This window comes from Dicentrarchus labrax, unplaced genomic scaffold (genome assembly GCF_905237075.1).
Source record: "Dicentrarchus labrax unplaced genomic scaffold, dlabrax2021, whole genome shotgun sequence".
Classification (NCBI taxonomy): Eukaryota; Metazoa; Chordata; class Actinopteri; family Moronidae; genus Dicentrarchus; species Dicentrarchus labrax.
In genome coordinates, this window is record NW_026136720.1 from 22,003,816 (window position 1) to 22,022,386 (window position 18,571).

Consider the following 18,571-nt stretch of genomic DNA (forward strand, 5'->3'; position numbering starts at 1 on the left):
GGGGAGTGGTTTCAACATAGTTTCTGTGCGTTTGAAGAAGTGACAGAACTGGTACGAAGACAAGCTTCCTCTAGCCGTTCCTCTACTGCACTGAGAACCACTGATGCAGATCACTTCCTCAAAGTCATTTTGAGTGCTGTAAACTTTAACGTAAATTTAGCACCCGTTACATTTGTCAACACTGGCGTTGAAAGAGTAAACCGGATGTGCCTCTGCATGCTAGAAGAAGCTGCTCTGACAAGACTGTCCTGTCCTGTGACGCCTAATAAGGGTCTCTACAGTCCCAAGAGGTGGTAACATTGTGCACAACCCTTCAAACAGTAAGTACACCGCTGTTACAATGACTCTTTGCACCAGAAGTTTATAACTTTTTGCTCTTCTACCTATAGTCACATCTTATCATTTATCATTTTCACCACTCTTTCATTCTCTCTAGCACTTGCCCTACTTTGTACGGTGGTATTTGTTGACAACAAAACCTCAGGTCTACTTTGCCCTAAAGGTTAATAGAAAAAAAATATTCTAAATGCACATTTCTATTAGAGGATTTTCAGTCCTATATTATTTGTTTTCCAGACTGGAACACATCTGGGTGTATCACAAGATATTTTGTAGTTGTTTCACATCAAAGACAAAAATGAAGAGTTAAAAGTTGTACTGTCGTTACTGCCTCACACAAAAAAGTAGCTGGGTTTTTATTTCTCAGCCTCGGCTATTCTTCTTTGGAGTTCGTACAGTATATTCTACTCATGTTTGTAAAGGTGAATTGTTCTTATTTCCACATAGTTCAAAGACAAGCCATATCAGGTACACTGGAGACTGTACATTTCCCATAGGTGTGAGAGTGTCAGCTGTGATGGACAAGCAACCTATATATTGTATCTGATGTCCAAAGTCCAATATATGCTGGGATAAATGGTCAATAAGTCTCAGATGTGGGTTATTGGTTGTAAAGATTAATAATGTGAAAATGTATACCTTTCAAAAAATAGAATTAAACAACATTCACAACAACTCAACTCTTATTCATTACATTACACAATTGCCTAACAATTATGTTTATGCAAATGAAACAACAACAGTTAAGACAACTAAAACAATTCTATTACAGTTAGGGAAAGTTACAGTACAGTAAAATAAGTAATTTAGAATAAGGATTAATTAATTTACACAACCTATCCTAGCATTAATCCAGAACTCATCTTCTCTCAATGAGACGCTTCCATTTCCCACCCCTTTTTACTAATCAGACTACAGTTTCTACTAATGACTGCTTGTGAACCTTTTATTGTGGGAAAAACTATTTGCCTTTTTGTTAGTCCATTTGTACAATCAATTATCTTACACTATTCACTGTAACAGGGACAATAAAACACTGGAAGAGGAACACTGATAATTTGAGACTAATGCACTTGTGTTTGTTTAAGCCGAAACAGCGAAAAAATCGTTCGCACTGAAGTAAATGCCTAAATTGGGCAGATACTGTGACTAAATTGGGCGGATTATAACCATCTACCTGGACAGGTACGAAGCACCATCCAACCACAGACACTGAAACTTGAAATTTTAACTCAGTTCTGTTGACAAATAAATTAGTTCAGAATCAACCAGTCATTAACTTCTGTGTTGCCCATGAGCACTTGTCAGTTATCTTCTACCATGAGCAATTGTAGAGTTGAGGTCATGTTGAGCCCTTTTACAGTGTGGACATTAGCCTTTAGCGATCTCATGATACACTGTAACACAACATGCAACATCAATAACGGTCTTCAGCAATGCTAGCGGCTCTGTGAACCTACTTGAGCTAAATGTTGCTAAATGCTAATGTGTATGCTAGAAATGACAATGCTAACATGGTAATGATATAGTGGTTATAGTCAGACATTTCAATTAAAGTAATAAATGACTTTGCTAAACTACACATGTACTTAATTACTATGTAAAGTAGTAATGATGTAGTAAAGAAGTGGCATCCTGCTTATCCAGGAACACATAAGTCACAAGCTTATAAAGATCAGCTGTATGTGTGATTGGAGCAAAAAACACTTCTGATATGAACAGCCAAGCTCATTCACACCTTATCATTTTGAAAGAGCAACTGCCAATGAGGAAACACCAACACTTAACCAGACCAATGGTGTAACCTCATCACTCACTCAGTAACTCACTAAATTATGGACAGCCACTACGTCTACAGTGGGTAACATTAAATGCATTTCTAACAAAAGGTTAGAAGTTGCTGAATTATGATATGATATTATCATGTTAAACCAAAAATCTTCTGTTATCTTTGTAACCACACTTTTTCTACACTTTCACACGTTCTCAAAATGCAGAGTCATCGTTAGTCTGCCAAACTTGAAAAAAACAAAAAAACAAGGAAGGAACAGTAACAGCCACTTATCTCTTAAAATATCAACAAATAACCATACACTCAGCACAGATTATGAGGATGCACAGTACAATTGTTAACAGAAAAAGCACATTCATATCTATATTGTGTACATCTTAGATGCCCTACAGGTGGAAAATGCAGTACATTCCATTATCAGGCCAGAGCTTGCTGTGCAGGTATTTCCCCCAGACTGCAACAGGCCTAAACATGCTTTTCAAAGAAAGGTCCAAGTTGTACACATGAAAAAGTAGCATGAGACTGGTTGGTTCATGTCCATAAGGAGATAGCTGCTCCACTACAACGTTTAAGCGTGAGTTATAGCCCACTAATAACCCTTGTGAACCCTCATACTACCTCATTATTTGAATATCTCATCACATTGATTTGAGTACACTGACACTGCATGTCAGTGCAGAGCCTTCAGACATGCAAAAGACTGTTGCAATTCTTGGTTGTATACATTCTTCTGACGGAAGAAAAAACAGGAAATTTCGAAACCAACAGTGTTTAATGTGAAACTTTCTCAACACACTGCCAGTCTAGGTTTCTCTTTTCCAGTTCTTTCACTCTAGTGTCAGTGTCACCCCTAATTTGTACACTTAATCGGAAAACTAATACCAGCCATTGTTTAGTCATAATTTGGTCACACTAGTCTACAAGGCTTCTATTTCATTGGTAGGTTGGTAGCCTAACAAACCTACCGAAGCGTATTGCATTCACTTAAGAAAAAGGTATTGACTTTTCTTCAACAAGATTATTTCAGAATCCCAAGAAACGTTTCTGTGCTCTGTTTTTCTGAGTGAATGAGCCAGCCTGCAGCATGTTTCAGTGGGCCCAGGCAAGGAACTCAGCTCTCTAACCCCAGCCCTGAGACAGCCTCAAGCAAGCTGCAGCTGACAGGGCCCTGTTACTCCACTGGAGAACACGTTAAAAAAGATATTAGCATCAAACAATTATTCTAAAAACTCAAGGTTTCAATATTATCAAATTATTTTACCTGAATAAGAGGATAAATGACTGGATAAAATGGACATTTTCCCCTGAATGTGTGAATAATTACATGTGAGTACTGATTTTGACTTACTGAGAGCGTTGTGTGCGTATGTGTGTTGTGGGGGGATTTGAACTGCACCTTAATCTCCTTAACTCCACTGACCCTATCATTACAAACACATGTTGCGTGGGAATGTGCTGTGTAAAGCCTCAGAATTATGGCAGTTAAGTTAGCATTTTGGCAACTTAACACTACTGCAACACCAAACATTTCTCACTTGCACTTTTAACCTGCACGGAATAAATCTGCTACTTTAAAACACATGGCTGAATTCACCTCCTCTTTTAAACTGATTTCTAGTCCTTTCCACTACCTTCAGTGAGACAATGTCTTGTTCTATTGATGGTTTCTTTTAGTGTACTTCCTGGTAAGCTACAATATGATACTGGGGTTTTCTATTTGTGTTTATCTACTCTGGCACAGGGCAATAAAATCTGAAGACCTCATAATTGTAGCTGTATTAGGATTTACCAACTACAGCTAACATCAATCATCAAATTTAAGTTCTCAAATTTTACTATCCAGTATCATGTTTTAGCTTTTCAGAAAAAGAGATGAACCTCTAAGACACACTGGCTAACAACAAGTGGCTAATGGAGGTTAACCCAGAACTGGTGCAGGACTGTAGCTCTCTGTACAGAAAGCCATGTCAACATACCGTACCACTTCAGAGTCACTTATTTACTACCTTACTTCAGTTCTGTAGACTTGTAACGTCATAAACTCACTCAGGATCCACCTTTGAGACTCCGCTACTGAACTTTGGATTATTCCTTTGTTAATCAAAACATTGTTTCTCTTGGGTCAATACAGATCAAAATGAAGAGAAGGGACACGCCCCTTTGTAAACAGCAGTCTATACCCTGCTTTGGGAAAGGTGAGTAAATACTCCAATGTAGTATGAGCATAGTCTACTCGGGCACATACACAGAACAACAAACAGTGGTCTCAGTAAAAGTAACACAAGCACAACTCTCACTTCCCTTTATTAAAACATGCATTCATATCACAGTTTAACACACATCTGTTGACATCCTCTATCAGTGGTGCTGAACAAGGATTTAACTGTACAATCCTACTCAACATTCTTGTTCCACTGTCTTATTATAGTACTAAATACTGGGCAGGAAAATGTTTGAGTGGCATTAGTGGGCAACATGTTATGAAGAGATACAATGAGCTATATGTACTGTCGACTGAAGACAATTGTTTGACAAGAGACAGGGAGTAAGTGGGACACTTCTACACTAACCTACATACTTCAAAGTAAATAACGTGACAGGGCTGTAACACAAGCCTGGAATAATAGCTTTGTGAACAGATGATTGTGTGCCACCCACACATACAGGTTCAACTAGTTCTCTCATGAAATCTATGAATTTTCTCTGTAAGAAGACAGCCACTACTAATGTGATAAAATGCCTTTCATGACTTTGGATTGAGTTATTTTGAAGTTATTTTTCTCTTAATCCCTCAGCAGATTAAAAAAGTATCTCATGATTAAAGAAAATTAGTTATTCTGCAGTAAACACACTGACTGCAGCTGCATAAACACAACACTGCTTTTGGTAAATAATTAATAATTCCAAAAGATTTCTTCAGTGAAAACTGTTTACATTCAGTAAATGGCGTTTCTGGTCTTTCAGTAAGTGGCTAGTGGCATCTGGGAAAAGAGTTTTTCAAATGTATTTTCCCAGGGCTTTAATATTACCATAGAACCATAGTATCGCTTTCCCTCCTTATCTCACAGATAGCTACTCACATGTTAGCAGCCAGTTGTGACATACCAGCTTGGATTAGAAGCCCCTGTTGCCATGACGCTCTCAACACCCTAAAATAGAGATAGAGAGGGACACTCAAGACAGCAACAACTAGCAGCTGCATCATACACACAGGCACTGGACCACATAAACGGCAGAGCAAAGCCTGACTCAGGCAGTCGGAGTGAAAACCCAGAAGAAGAGACACATCTTAGATCTGAGAAAGATACAGACACCAGACCTGAGAACGGCCTCGACAGTGTCAAGAGATTTCAGCAACACTTTAAAAGTGTTCTGAGACACAACAACAAGTGGCAGACATATGAAAATAGTGGAACCACAAGTTAAGAGTTAGGGAGTCGAGAAGAGACAGAAGCAGCTACGTGAAAGCTGAAATACTTGACTCAACAGAGAGACTGAGAGAGTGAAACATGGCCAAAATCACAGAAGGTAAGATAGAGCTTCCTCTACTGATTATGGAGCTGTGTAGTGACAAAGATGCAATGTGATGACAATTACCTGTTATTAAGAAGTTAGTTTGAGGTCTCAGGTCTGAGGCAGCGAGATTTGATGGAAAATTCACTTCCTGATTCTCAGATAAGTACCAAGTTAAGCAACATATTTTTTTTCAAAACAACAGATCAGCATATTAATTGACATTTTATTACATATGTTAGAATACCCTGCTGACATACCCAGACTGCTTTGTGTAGATCAGGTTTCTATAATGGGGAGGATGTAGGTCAAGGTCATCATAGAGGCTCAGCTGTTCCAGTAGGGAGAGTGTACACATCCTGAGAGGCTCGTCAGGAATGACTCCCTCAGAAATGTTCTTGCCGAGGTACAGGCAGAAAATTGTGCCAACGTGAGGGCAATGTTAATGGTGTCATATGTGAAGGCGCCAAGATTGCTTAAAGTTTTCAGACTGATAGGGTTACATGTAAACCACATAGCATGATGAGTCTGCAGCAGACTTTTAATCTCATCGTACATTTGTACAGTGACAATGAAGGCATTCTATTCTATTCAGAGAGGTTTGCTACTTGATACAATGGTACAGAATATCCTGTCTTGTACTTGTTGATTCAAATACCTCCACAGGAATTGATGCTGGAACTGGCCAAGTGACCTACACTGGCTGCAGCATTAATATTATTAGTAACAGTGATGACATGGCCATCAGAATAGCCAAACATCTCCAGTACTGATGGGATGTTGGATAGCAACAGTAGTTTCACACCAGGGAGATTAAGCAAGCAAGCAGAGCTATCTAAAACCAACCCTGCTGTCCTTAATCTAGTCTGATCACAATGTGAATTCACAGGGTCTCAAGTTTAAAAATAGGACCCCAAGTTCATGCCATGGGTATGTATGAGAATCGAGTCAATACAAATAAACATTACTGTTTTCCAACCAAATGTTCTAGAGAACCAAAATGACGGTATGCTAATAGTACAAAGGGACAGACATTCCTTTTCCATTTAGAGTAAAAGCTGGAAATCATGCGTGCATCATCACGATACTTATCTGCAGGTTCCTTGGGAATGTTTACTTTGCCTACTGTTCCCAAGTGGATCTGGTCTAGAGTTTCTGCAAAAACACTAACTTATAGATTGAGTTGTTGGGAAAAAACATTTTGATTAACTTTAAAGATTACCATGGAAAAATTAAGCAACAATGAATAGCATTAAAACTCAATATAAACTCAACTGTCAACCAAACTTCTATAAATCATGGCCCAATAGAGCATTAATGCAGATACATTACAAAACTCATACGTTATATAGCACCTATACTGCATGATAATATCATAAAAGCAACTAGACACCGGCAGACAAATAATACTGTGGAAGCAAGAGCTTTTCACGTTTTCTGTTTTGTCTGTGTTGCATACCATTCCTGGTGCTGCGTAATCCCAGAAAGAGTGACCCTTAGCACCCCAGAGGGTTCTGAGGTCGGGCTCACGCCACGCCAATCTCTGACACCCGTGGCAGTGATTCAGTGTGTTTACTGTAACGTGCCTGACACGTTGGCAGAACACTTGAGACATGTTTACTGGTGTGACTTAAGAGGAGGTGTTGCAAAATAAGTTCATCCCTTAACCCCACCACCCCTAACTCTTAACTCATCGCAGGTCTCATGTTTACCTTCCCAGTATTTGTATTTACTGCCACCACTGAGATAATGTTAGTTCTGCTGTAAGTGTTGCCATATTTCATCACATTTATGAGATGAAATATAACATGTTAGCAAGTTGCTCAGATTCTAAAACCATGTTATTACACTGAAACTGTATTCCCAGTCTCAAGTACACAGACCAAAACTACTTCAGTAACTACTGCTTATAGCTGCTGTGAGTAACTAAATCCCCAGTCATCATAATTATCCTGCAATATCACAATAAAGTAAGCATGTACTTTCTGTAATTTTTGCCAAGCAAAGAGAGTTTTTTGATTTTCCCCTTTCCGTTAAATTCCCCACCTACTGAAGTGGACCAGCAACATAACTGACATTTTAACTGTCAGGAAAAGACTCATATCTTTATTGCCATTTAGCATAACTATTCACTGTGGTCAACACACAATTAAATTCTCTGTCCAGAACCAGTCTTTATCACTGATGATATTGCAAATTATGAATTATAATACACTCTTCTGACACTTTTTTAAACCCAAACCAACCTAAAAGGGTCCACTAAACCTAAAATCTTTCTCAACTCACTCAGAAATACCACGGCTTTTCCCAAGAATGTCAATGAGTGAGGTGGATGAGAAGGTACGTCTGCTAGCAGAGAGGGTCTACGCCTCTGCCCTAAAAGAGGAAGACACCAAGGATGCTCTGGCAATGTTCACTGTGCTGGAGGACTGTCCCATCGGTCTGCATGAGGACAGGGAGCGAGCGATGCAGAAGGAGCTGGCTGAGCAGCAGTCTCAGGAGTCTACCAAGAAGTAGGAAATTATAATATGTTTGATACAATATCAGGGATGCATTGATTGGGAAATTCTGGGTTGATACCAGTGCTCAAAAAAACAATTTGGCCTTTAGCTGACATCAGTGTTTTTGTTGTTATTTATTCACTCTTATTCACCCCTATCACCAGTACCGATGTTCAGCCGATATATTTGTGTATACCTAAAAAAAAAAATCTTTCTGCACTGCCAATTTTTCCAAGAAAACCAAAGAAAATACTACCAATTTTCTTGCAGTGGACCTAAGGCAGATGTGAGCTTTTAGAGTTTGTCTGGAAGGTAACCCTTGTCCTCTCTGCTGTGTCACTAGGAAGAAGAGTTTCATGTTGAAGCGCTCGCAGTCGGTATCTTCACAGATTCCCGTCACTGCTAAATGGGCCGAGTCTATGGGGCCTTCAATGCTCTCCACACCCACACCTGAACCTGGTCTCCCAGAGGGCTTTCCAGACTTCCAGAGAGTAACCATCAGTGGAGATTACTGTGCAGGGGTAAACAGGATTAACACTCCAGCACTTTGCTGCTCAACTAAACAGAATATGAACTGTAGCTTCACACATCCCCTTGCACTATACCATCATTAAAAGAAGTGGCTGTATGCAAATAAAGTAAAAAACAGACAAGATAACAAGACTAAACTATAGCCATAGTAGAGACTCAGAGAGGCTACTATGGTCATTTCACACCAGTTATTTTTAGATTCCAGGTGTTGCCATCAAGCTGACGCCAGAAACATAATGCATTTAGCTACGGATCGTAGTTTCAATGAGTTATTACAATTCTAAAAGTGCATTTAAGGTCATACTTTGTTTTTAAAATAATTTCCTGCAAAACTAAACACTAAAACTTTTCCATGACCTTTTCAGATCACAGTCGAGGATTATGAGCAGGCAGCCAAAAGTATCCTTGGGGCGCTGTTCATCAGAGAGAAATACTCCAGGTTGGCCTATCACCACTTCCCCAGGACCACTGCCCAGTTCCTCCGCAATGCCGAAAATGAGAAATGGCGGGAGGAGGATGAGGTTTTGCCAGGTAGGGGCATTTCGAAAACATCCCCAGTTTCTTATTGGAAAAACTCTACAGGTTGTTTTTTTTCTATCTAGTCAATACAGTTGCGAAGAGAGAGGGGCCATTTTGGGAGCCCCTGATTCCTGAAGTATAAATAATTTTTCCCATAGACAATGTTACGTGACTAAGTTGGAGCACTTCTACAGCTTGGTGCTTGCTACAAAATATTAAGAAACGTGTCACAAAATATCAGCTTTTTTATGTAAGTTGAAGGTACAAGCCTGTGTACATAAAAACTGCAGGGTAGATTCATTATGACTCCAAAGTACCACCCAAGGTGCATTTTGGAAAGGTATATCTGATCACAAATTGCTAAGTACGCCACTAATGGTGAGTGGAAGATAAAGATAACGGTGCAGAGAAAACTGAAAACTTGATCTGCAGCTTAAATCAAGTAACTGAATTCAGCAACTATGGTGCAATGTTTTGTTCCCAACTATGGCGATGAAGAGGTTTAAATTCCTACCGCTCTGATGTGCCAGACAAATGACAGAGAAAACATGGTTTCTCTGAAAAAAAAGCAAATAATATGATAACTGATGGCCATGGTATAAAATCTCATCTCAGTCCCACATTTCTAAGTAACGTTGAGTCTATTGTTTAAAAAGAAAATGCAATGGTTAAAAACACTACAGGAACCAGCAGCCCATTCCACTTTGAAACTCTATTAAGGGTTATGTACTTCCATACTAGACCAGTACAACTGTAGCTGTTCCTGCAGCTCAAACAACCAACATTACACTTTTATCTGGGTAAGGAACAAACACAGAGGATACAGTAAGTAGGTACGGTACTGGGGTAACTGAGGAAAACTGTTTGGGTCTTGTAAGGGAAAAAATTTAATACTGGTTTGGTTGTCAGTAAGCTATGATTAGCTGACATAATGAAGACAACTGTCTGTGTGTGGATGGCACTCTCACATCCAAGGTTAGCAAAACAATTCAGGCTGAGAGCAGAAACAAGCAGAGACAATATAAGAGACTGATAAAGTACCTGCTATTCACACTGGAGTAGTAAAAAGAGAACTCTTCAAATAAAACAAATGAAACTATTGCAACAATGATTTGATGTCAAGGGTTAGGGATAATATATCCTGTTTCCATTTTGTTACCTAATACCTAAATGTGTATCAACTATTCTGTACGCCTATTTTTAAGACCTCTCTGTGTGTGTATCAGAGGTAGTGTGATGAGTGTGTGAGCCAAGGTCGAACTTTCCCTGACAACACAGAGATACAAGCTTCCAGAAGCTTCTCCTAAATGCATTACAGCAAAAAGAGGTAGAGAACAGAAAATGCTCTTATGTGTGAGATTGGTGGTTAGACTTACAAGGCAAATTAATTAGAATTGGATAGATTAGGGTAAACATTGTGATGTTTTTAAACATATGAAGTGAATACAGTAAGTTTAAAAGCTCAAAGGGTTAGAGGAAATAGTTTATAAAGAATAATGCTCCAAAACACTCTAGAAAGCAAACGCCATTCTGAATAGAAAATAAAGAGGAACTGCTTTATCAGCTCTAACAATGACTAGTTAAAGATTAACAACATTATCTATATATCAATGGTTGAGTCTTCATGAAAAACCTGTTAGTGATAGAGCAATACTCAAATGTCACAGAGCTTATGTGGCATGTAGTGTAAAAGTACAGTCCATTTACCATTTACCTTGTGAAATATACAATGACTGGGTGTAAAACATAAGGCCTCATGTATATAATGGATTCCATTTTTAATTGCGCAACAATTCTCTTGTAAATTGTCTATTATCTATTTTAATCAAGGTAAAATATTGATTATAATACACAATTTATAATCCTGATAACGTAAATACAGTTTCTGAATAATGAGGTTAGGATGCCGTTTTTGTCCATATAACTCACTCATATTGTAACGTACACTCTATAGTTTAAATGACTAGGATTATTGCTCATTTGCTGTTTTGTTTATTTACTCCCATCATCTGTAGACATCTGGCCTTTCCCTCATGAAGGGGAGGACCCATACTCTTTGGAGGGCATTCCTGAGGACCTCAACTATGAGCTGCAGATGAAGGATGGCATTGTTCATGTTTACGACAGTGCCGAGGCCCTGAAACAACAGCAGCCCCACAGCCTCCCTTACCCCGACATTGAGACCTTTGCCATAGACCTGAGCCATGTCCTCGCAATGATAGCTGACGGCCCAACGTGAGAACACAGATGTTTTGCTATATTCTTAACAACAATAGGTCAAATGGTACATTTTGCACCGTTTTTAAATGTATACTACACAACTCAGCAAGGTGGTGCTGAAAACTAGTTTTTAAAAATGACATCTCTTATTTCCCTATATGTTTGCTGATCTTATGCTGTGTTGTCTCACAGGAAAACCTACTGTCACAGACGGCTCAACTTCTTGGCCTCTAAATTCTACCTTCATGAAATGCTGAATGAAATGGCCGAGCTAAAAGAGCTGAAAGGTGTTTCACACAGAGACTTCTACAACGTCAGGAAGGTGGGCTGGTATTTTTCCATCTTATTTAGTAAGAACTCTGTATCATAATTATGTCATACAATTAATATGGCCAACACTGATTCAGCCTGAGCTCTCGGGCTGAAGGGCTGTCTCACTACAGCAGAAGTTATTTTTAACTTTACGGTCTTCAGTCTAAATAAACTTTATGGATCCAGTATAACTTGTCCGTTTATGTCAAACACAGGTGGACACCCATATACACGCTGCTGCTTGCATGAACCAGAAGCATCTCCTGAAATTTATAAAGACCACATACCAGACCGAGGCAGACCGCGTGGTCTTGGAGAAGGGAGGTCAGAAGATCACACTCAAGAAAGTCTTCAGCAACCTTAACATGGACCCGTACGACCTGACCGTAGACTCTCTGGACGTTCACGCTGTAAGAACAGATTCATCATGACTGTAAAAGTTCTGAAAAACTGAAACAATTCCAGTAACATTTCTGTCAGACAGGTTTACCATGTATTAGATTATTTAAAAAGACAATATCCTTGAAGCAATTGGATCAGGTAACCACATAATAACTCCATGTTCCTGCCAAGTAGCAATTTGTCTTTTTCAAATAGCTGCAGCTTATTTCACCAACCTGTGCTTATTGACACAAGGATGCAATTATGGGCGTTCATACATTTCATATGGTGTTATGCAATCATTTTCTTAGTTCCACGCAAGGTCCTCTTAATGTGTAATCTGAAAATAATCAATATAGTCACTTTGTTGGAATGAGAGTGCGCTCATCAGTACAGAAGATTCACACTTTCTCTCCTAGGGAAGACAAACATTTCATCGGTTCGACAAGTTCAACTCCAAATACAACCCTGTGGGAGCCAGCGAACTGCGTGAGATTTACTTGAAAACAGACAACTACATCAAAGGGGAATACTTTGCACGTCTCATCAAGGTGTAGTATTAGTTAAATTACTAATACCATCCAACATCTTAGAAGGCAAACCAACACATTTAGAAAGTTATTAAAAACTCAATTAGTGCATGGGTGCAATAAGAGCGGGTAGGGCCTTTTACTTTTTAATCTAGCATTTTGCCTTTTATTTAAAGGCAAAATGCTCCCCCCCCTCCAACATGCCTACATTTGTGTAAAATAGTTTATTTTCAGTGTATTTTGTGGCGATATACCAAAAACTTGAATCATTTACTGTATGATAACTGTTTTGTTTTTTTTTAAAAGGTGTAGATGCCCTGCACCCACTGGTGGTGGACAACTAATAATGTTACAATATGATACATTCAATTTCTTTCATGTCTAATGTTTCTTTGGAGCACAAAGAACACTTGCTTTTTTGGTATTTAGAAAGAGATGTGACTGAATCATATGTTCCGGTGTGTCACTTACGCCTTATCAAGAAACACTTCCTGTGCTTTGCCGTCTGTTTCAGGAAGTGGCCAAAGAGCTGGAGGAGAGCAAGTACCAGCACGCTGAGCCCCGTCTGTCGATCTACGGACGCTCTACCAGCGAGTGGGAGAGCCTGGCCAACTGGTTCATCCAGCATAGGATCCACTCACCCAACATGAGATGGATGATCCAAGTTCCCAGGATCTAGTAAGTGCTCAGTGGAAGCTGAGGAAAACGATGAGGCAGCAAGCATATTCCTTACAATAAGACCAACACGGTTCTCTTAACACAAAAGGTTCATTAAATGTGCTGGTAAGAAAGACATTTGGAAAAAAGCAACATGACACCAAGTGTTGCAAAAGGATTGTTGCCAAGATAGTAAGCCATAGGTTACTAATAAACCAATAACTCATTCATTCAGGTCGTTTATTTAGGATTATTGTTTTTTAATTAAAATCACCATATCTGTGTTAAATATTAAAATGCTAAAATGTTTGTGTTTATTGTATGAGCAGAGAAGCTGATTTGATTCCTTTTGTCTTACAGTGACATCTTCAGGTCAAAGAAATTAATACCACACTACGCCAAGATGCTGGAGAATGTCTTCCTCCCCCTCTTTGAGGCTACAGTCAACCCGCAAAAGCACAAAGCATTACATGTGTTCCTAAAATACGTAAGTACTTTCAAGAAGGGTGGAATCTCTAACAAACAAGAAACTGTTCATACCTTTTTGATTATATATATCTATATATAGAAACATGCATCATGGTGTAATATTTGTTTTGCAAATGTGCTAATGTTATCTCTGTTGTGTTGTAGGTAACAGGATTTGACAGCGTGGATGACGAGTCCAAACACAGTGACCACATGTTCTCTTACAAAAGCCCAAAGCCCGAGTCATGGACCACAGATGACAACCCTCCCTACACCTACTACCTGTTCTACATGTATGCCAACATCATGGTGCTTAACAACCTGCGCAAGTAAGTTCTACACGTTTGTTCATGCAACAAGAGTGGTTTTATGCCAACGAATGCCAATCATATTAACTCCTCAGTTAGTTTACTTGCCACGTATAAGAAAGTCTTTGTGGTTGTGTACATGATTTTAGGGGCTCCCTCTTATCTTCTGTTTTCCACAGGCTGCAAGGTTATCACAGGCCAGACAAACATGTTCACACATAGGGAAAATTCAGTTTCCAGCCTGATCTGCATGTCATTTGCATCTGTAATAAAGCCTCCCAGCCACTGCTATATGACTCCAGAGTCCAAACTATAAAACATGTACGGGTATGTGCTTAGAATAAAGTTTTATATTAGCATGTCTTTTACCTACATATTTATTTATGTATTTATTTCAAAAGCCACACACTCATGAAGATGTTTAATACTCAGATTTCAGCCTTAAGCATTCACATTTATCACAAGCACAGGCAACAGCAAAGAAAGTGCCACATTGTTATTCTTCTTTTGTGGCCTAAAACAAAGGCTTAATAGACAGGTTACAGTACATATTATTTTTTTTATTATTATTATTATTATTATTATTATTATTATATTCCTCTTTCCTCCACACAACACTGGGACACCTGCCCAGGTTGTTATTGCTATTTATTACACAGCTGATATGCTCTCTGTCCCTCTCTCTTTTATACACCTGACTGATTTGCTCAGTCACCACCATTGACAGTATGTCACCACCTGCAGTGCACACACACACACACACACACACACACACACACACACACACACTCTAGGCTACTACACGCACACTCGCTCTCTTTCTCTCTCTCTCTCTCTCTCTCTCTCTCTCTCTCACACACACACACACACACACACACACAGTACTGCACACACAGTCGCTCTGTCTAGGTGAGTGTCTGACATCCACATATGATTGCATACAGTCACAGACAATGCAGCAGGTGAAGCATAAACGTGATGCATTGGGTTCAGTAGCTGAATGACAGAAGCAGTCACTACGTTGCCGGAGTTCACTCGTTGTCATTGACGACGCTATGTTACGTCCGACTAGCTTGCTTGTTGTTAAGCTTAGGGTGCTTGTATTTACATGTTTATGGTGGTTTAATTTCACAACAGTGACAAACAATGCGGAGTGTAAACACTCGTTACCTGGCCGTCACCAATGGGTCCGCGCTGCTCCGCGGAGTCTGCGCAGTGGGTGGCTGGCAAAGTAATGACCCCTGGACTTGGAAACAGGAAACACAGGTGTTACAATTAATTAGGTTATTAGGAACACCTTTTCCCAAGAGTTACACAGATTTTATAGAAAGACCCAAAACTCAACATTCAAAGCTGGTAGAAATGACTTGTTATCGTTATTGGTTCTTTGGTGAGGATATGCAGCAGAAACCTGTACTTTAATGGATGTTTGTATTTGTGTAGGTGCTCCAGTTCATGGGCACAGGAAGACTTACACACAGCAATACAACTGTAGCCATTTCAGCTGGGCATTTCAAAAAAGTATCAACAAATGGCAACAATATAGCAAAATGAAGGCTGACAAGGTTCATATTGATAGCTGCATTTAGTTGTCCATTGTGTAATGATTCATTGAAAGAAAATAGTGTTGGTGTGTTGTTTGATGGAAATATCTGCTCTTGTTGCATGTTTTTGTTGTTGTGCGAGTGTGTGAGTGTATTTTGCAAACCAAATGTGTCATACTGGCCATTGACTTGAAAATGTGACTTCTGAATGGACAAAATACGTTGAAGCAAACTGTAACTGAGAATTGATGCCGTGGGCCTAATATGTCAAAACTGAAATATAAAATTAGGAAAAGACACACTAATTTCTTTTGCTGACTTTTGGAAACTTGTTTAAAACTTGAGCAGCTTTATAGAAATGAACCTTGCGTATTGCTGTATGGTTTACTGTTATTACCTGCTATCATTATTTGTCCCTCCATAGAGAGCGAGGACTGAACACTTTCCAGTTCCGTCCCCACTGTGGCGAGGCCGGCTCCATCACCCACCTGGTTACCGCCTTCCTCACCGCTGACAACATCTCCCATGGACTCAATCTCAAGAAGGTGCAGTCCTGGATTCAAACTTGATACTCAGTGTCTTTTTCAGATACCTCAAGGTGCTGAAAGATATGTTGTAAACATATAATGATCATCCCTATAGTTTTATGAATGCTGACACTTTATTATTGTTTATTAAAAGCTTATTATTGTTTCAACTCCTCCCCAGAGTCCAGTGTTGCAGTACCTGTACTACCTGGCCCAGGTCCCGATCGCCATGTCCCCACTGAGCAACAACAGCCTGTTCCTGGAGTACTCTAAGAACCCTCTACGAGAGTTTCTGCAGAAGGGCCTGTGTGTGTCGCTGTCCACTGATGACCCCATGCAGTTCCACTACACCAAGGTCAGAACCACAGAATTCCACAAGAATGGAAATTACAATTTATTTTCCTCACTATCAAAATGTTGGTGACGCAGTGCACAAGCACTCTGGTCCCAAGCCGGTAGGGCATCTGTAAAAAGCCTGAGAAGCTGCTCCCAGTTGAGCATCTGGAACCTGAGAAATTCAAATATTTTTGCTCGGTAAATGACTAATAAATAGCTGCCAGTTATTTTTCTGCCAATCAACTGTACTCCACACTACGATGGTTGAATATTGTCCACATGTGTGCTGAACTGTGGGATCGCACGGATCGTGGATCAAATATGTTCCATTACACCACTGTCCAATTTTAAAGTGAAACACATTGTACACTTGCTCCTAAAATTAACATTATCTCAAAAAACATCTTTGTGAACAATGAATCACAAATGTTCCATTGAACCCTTTCAGGAGGCCTTGATGGAGGAGTATGCCATTGCAGCCCAGTTGTGGAAGCTGAGCACCTGCGATCTGTGTGAGATAGCCAGAAACAGTGTGCTGCAGAGCGGACTGTCACATCAGGTAAAGTCCAACTCTTTTGCCCAACTGGCTTTGTTAGGGCTGGAAGAAATTCACAAGGACAGAGAAAAAGATACTGTCTTTACATATTTTCCCATCACCCTTCTGACAATACCAGTTTTAAAAAACTTTGCCCTACTTAACGTCAGTGCACAAAACCTTTCCCCAACTGTGCAAATTACTGGTTAAAGAAGAATCCCAGCCTCAGTTAAGTCCATAAAATCGAGCCTCCATCCCTTCAACTGTGTCCAGGGAGGTCACTTTAATAAAGGGAACAGTTTATGAAACCTTGTGCCGAGGCTCATTTTGTGTCCTAATTACTGAAAATGATTCAGTCACACAATAAGCTGAACAAGTAGTTGGAGAGCTTGTCCATAAAGAGAAAGGTCAACAATTCAACAACACAATTTTTACCATCAGCCATATCCTACGTTGGGGGTCACTGAACCCCTATCTGAAAAAGAGCGACATACTGAAAAGATGATCACATCTGCAATATCTGCTCAACATTTTTTTTTCTTTTATCTTTTCACCCACAGGAAAAGAAACACTTCATCGGTTCCAACTACCGACAGGATGGACCGGAGGGCAATGACATTCGGCGGACAAACGTGGCACAGATCCGCATGGCTTACCGCCACGAGACCCTGTGCAATGAGCTCAGTTTTCTTGTGGACGCAGTGAAGGCAGATGTTAGCACTAGCACAACTGAGTGATTGACCACAGCAGCACAAACTGTGCCTGAATATATCCTCAGAGATGAAGGGGCATAGGTTAGACGGCACATGCATGCATTTTTATTTTTTTTCCTGACCCAGATTTTAAAAAAAAAGGAGGTGCTTATCATTTTATGTTAATCTGGGTGCAGGAATCTGGCCTACTTGTTGTAGCATTATAGACTTGTATGACTGTACTCTGCTGTATGCTGTATGTATGAACTCGCCATTCACTGTGTGCCTAATTTCCCAGAGATAGAGGTTTATTTTCTTTTAAAGTGTGCATGTGAGTCTACATATATGAAAGGGCATTAGCCACAAAGCCCAATTTAGAATTTACACACTCAGAGGCAGAATATAAAATGATTTACACTTAAAAAATGGTTTCTTACATTTGTAAAGTAGGTGCTGCTTGGTGATTTGTTTTTATGTCACTTGCAAATATGCATGTTACAAGGGATTTTATGTGGACTAATAGGTCTGAAATGAAGTTGAAAAAAGGGGGGAAAAATACAATTTTACTGCTACGGTCAGATTTGCCTCTCTCACACTGAACTGAGTCAATTGCATAACTTTGTGAATGAGAGGCCAGGCAAGTATTCACAAAGACAGGTGCAGGTGTCACTGAGCAGTGTAGTTCTGTGAGAGCTTTGTGGTGATATCAGTATCACAAACCCCAGATCACAACTGGGGAAAGACTAAGATTTATTCCCTTTTTTATGTTTATCATTTTTTGATAAATTTTTCATATGTAAATAAAGGCTGCAGAACAGTCAAAGCTTTTTTGTTTTACTTGTTTTATTTCATATAAATGTCTGAAA

General features: G+C 39.6%; 1 protein-coding gene across 2 annotated transcripts; it reads left to right on the top strand.

Annotated features, from left to right (window-relative positions):
• The first annotated feature begins 37 nt into the window (after positions 1-37).
• On the top strand, positions 38-18,528 carry ampd3b (adenosine monophosphate deaminase 3b). 2 transcript variants are annotated; one of them, XM_051381535.1, is made up of 16 exons: positions 38-320; positions 4,263-4,326; positions 7,935-8,157; positions 8,489-8,666; positions 9,042-9,207; positions 11,211-11,430; positions 11,608-11,737; positions 11,943-12,137; positions 12,528-12,659; positions 13,153-13,316; positions 13,656-13,782; positions 13,929-14,092; positions 16,040-16,160; positions 16,324-16,497; positions 16,927-17,037; positions 17,574-18,528. In XM_051381535.1, exons 2-16 carry the CDS (start codon positions 4,269-4,271, stop codon positions 17,748-17,750), a joined length of 2,340 nt encoding a protein of 779 aa, XP_051237495.1. In that variant the 5' UTR covers positions 38-320; positions 4,263-4,268; the 3' UTR covers positions 17,751-18,528. The 2 variants fall into 2 exon arrangements, with proteins under 2 accessions (XP_051237495.1, XP_051237496.1); XM_051381536.1 differs by lacking the exons at positions 38-320; positions 4,263-4,326 and adding an exon at positions 5,237-5,659.
• Positions 18,529-18,571: the final 43 nt, after the last annotated feature.

What these genes read in the sequence shown, in the direction of transcription:
- ampd3b (XM_051381535.1), top strand. Translation starts at nt 4,269, where the DNA reads ATGAAGAGAAGGGACACGCCCCTTTGTAAACAGCAGTCTATACCCTGC. An exon ending in TCTCAGGAGTCTACCAAGAA is followed by an intron (nt 8,158 to 8,488) that starts GTAGGAAATTAT and finishes CTGTGTCACTAG; the next exon opens with GAAGAAGAGTTTCATGTTGA. An exon ending in TGCAGTTCCACTACACCAAG is followed by an intron (nt 16,498 to 16,926) that starts GTCAGAACCACA and finishes GAACCCTTTCAG; the next exon opens with GAGGCCTTGATGGAGGAGTA.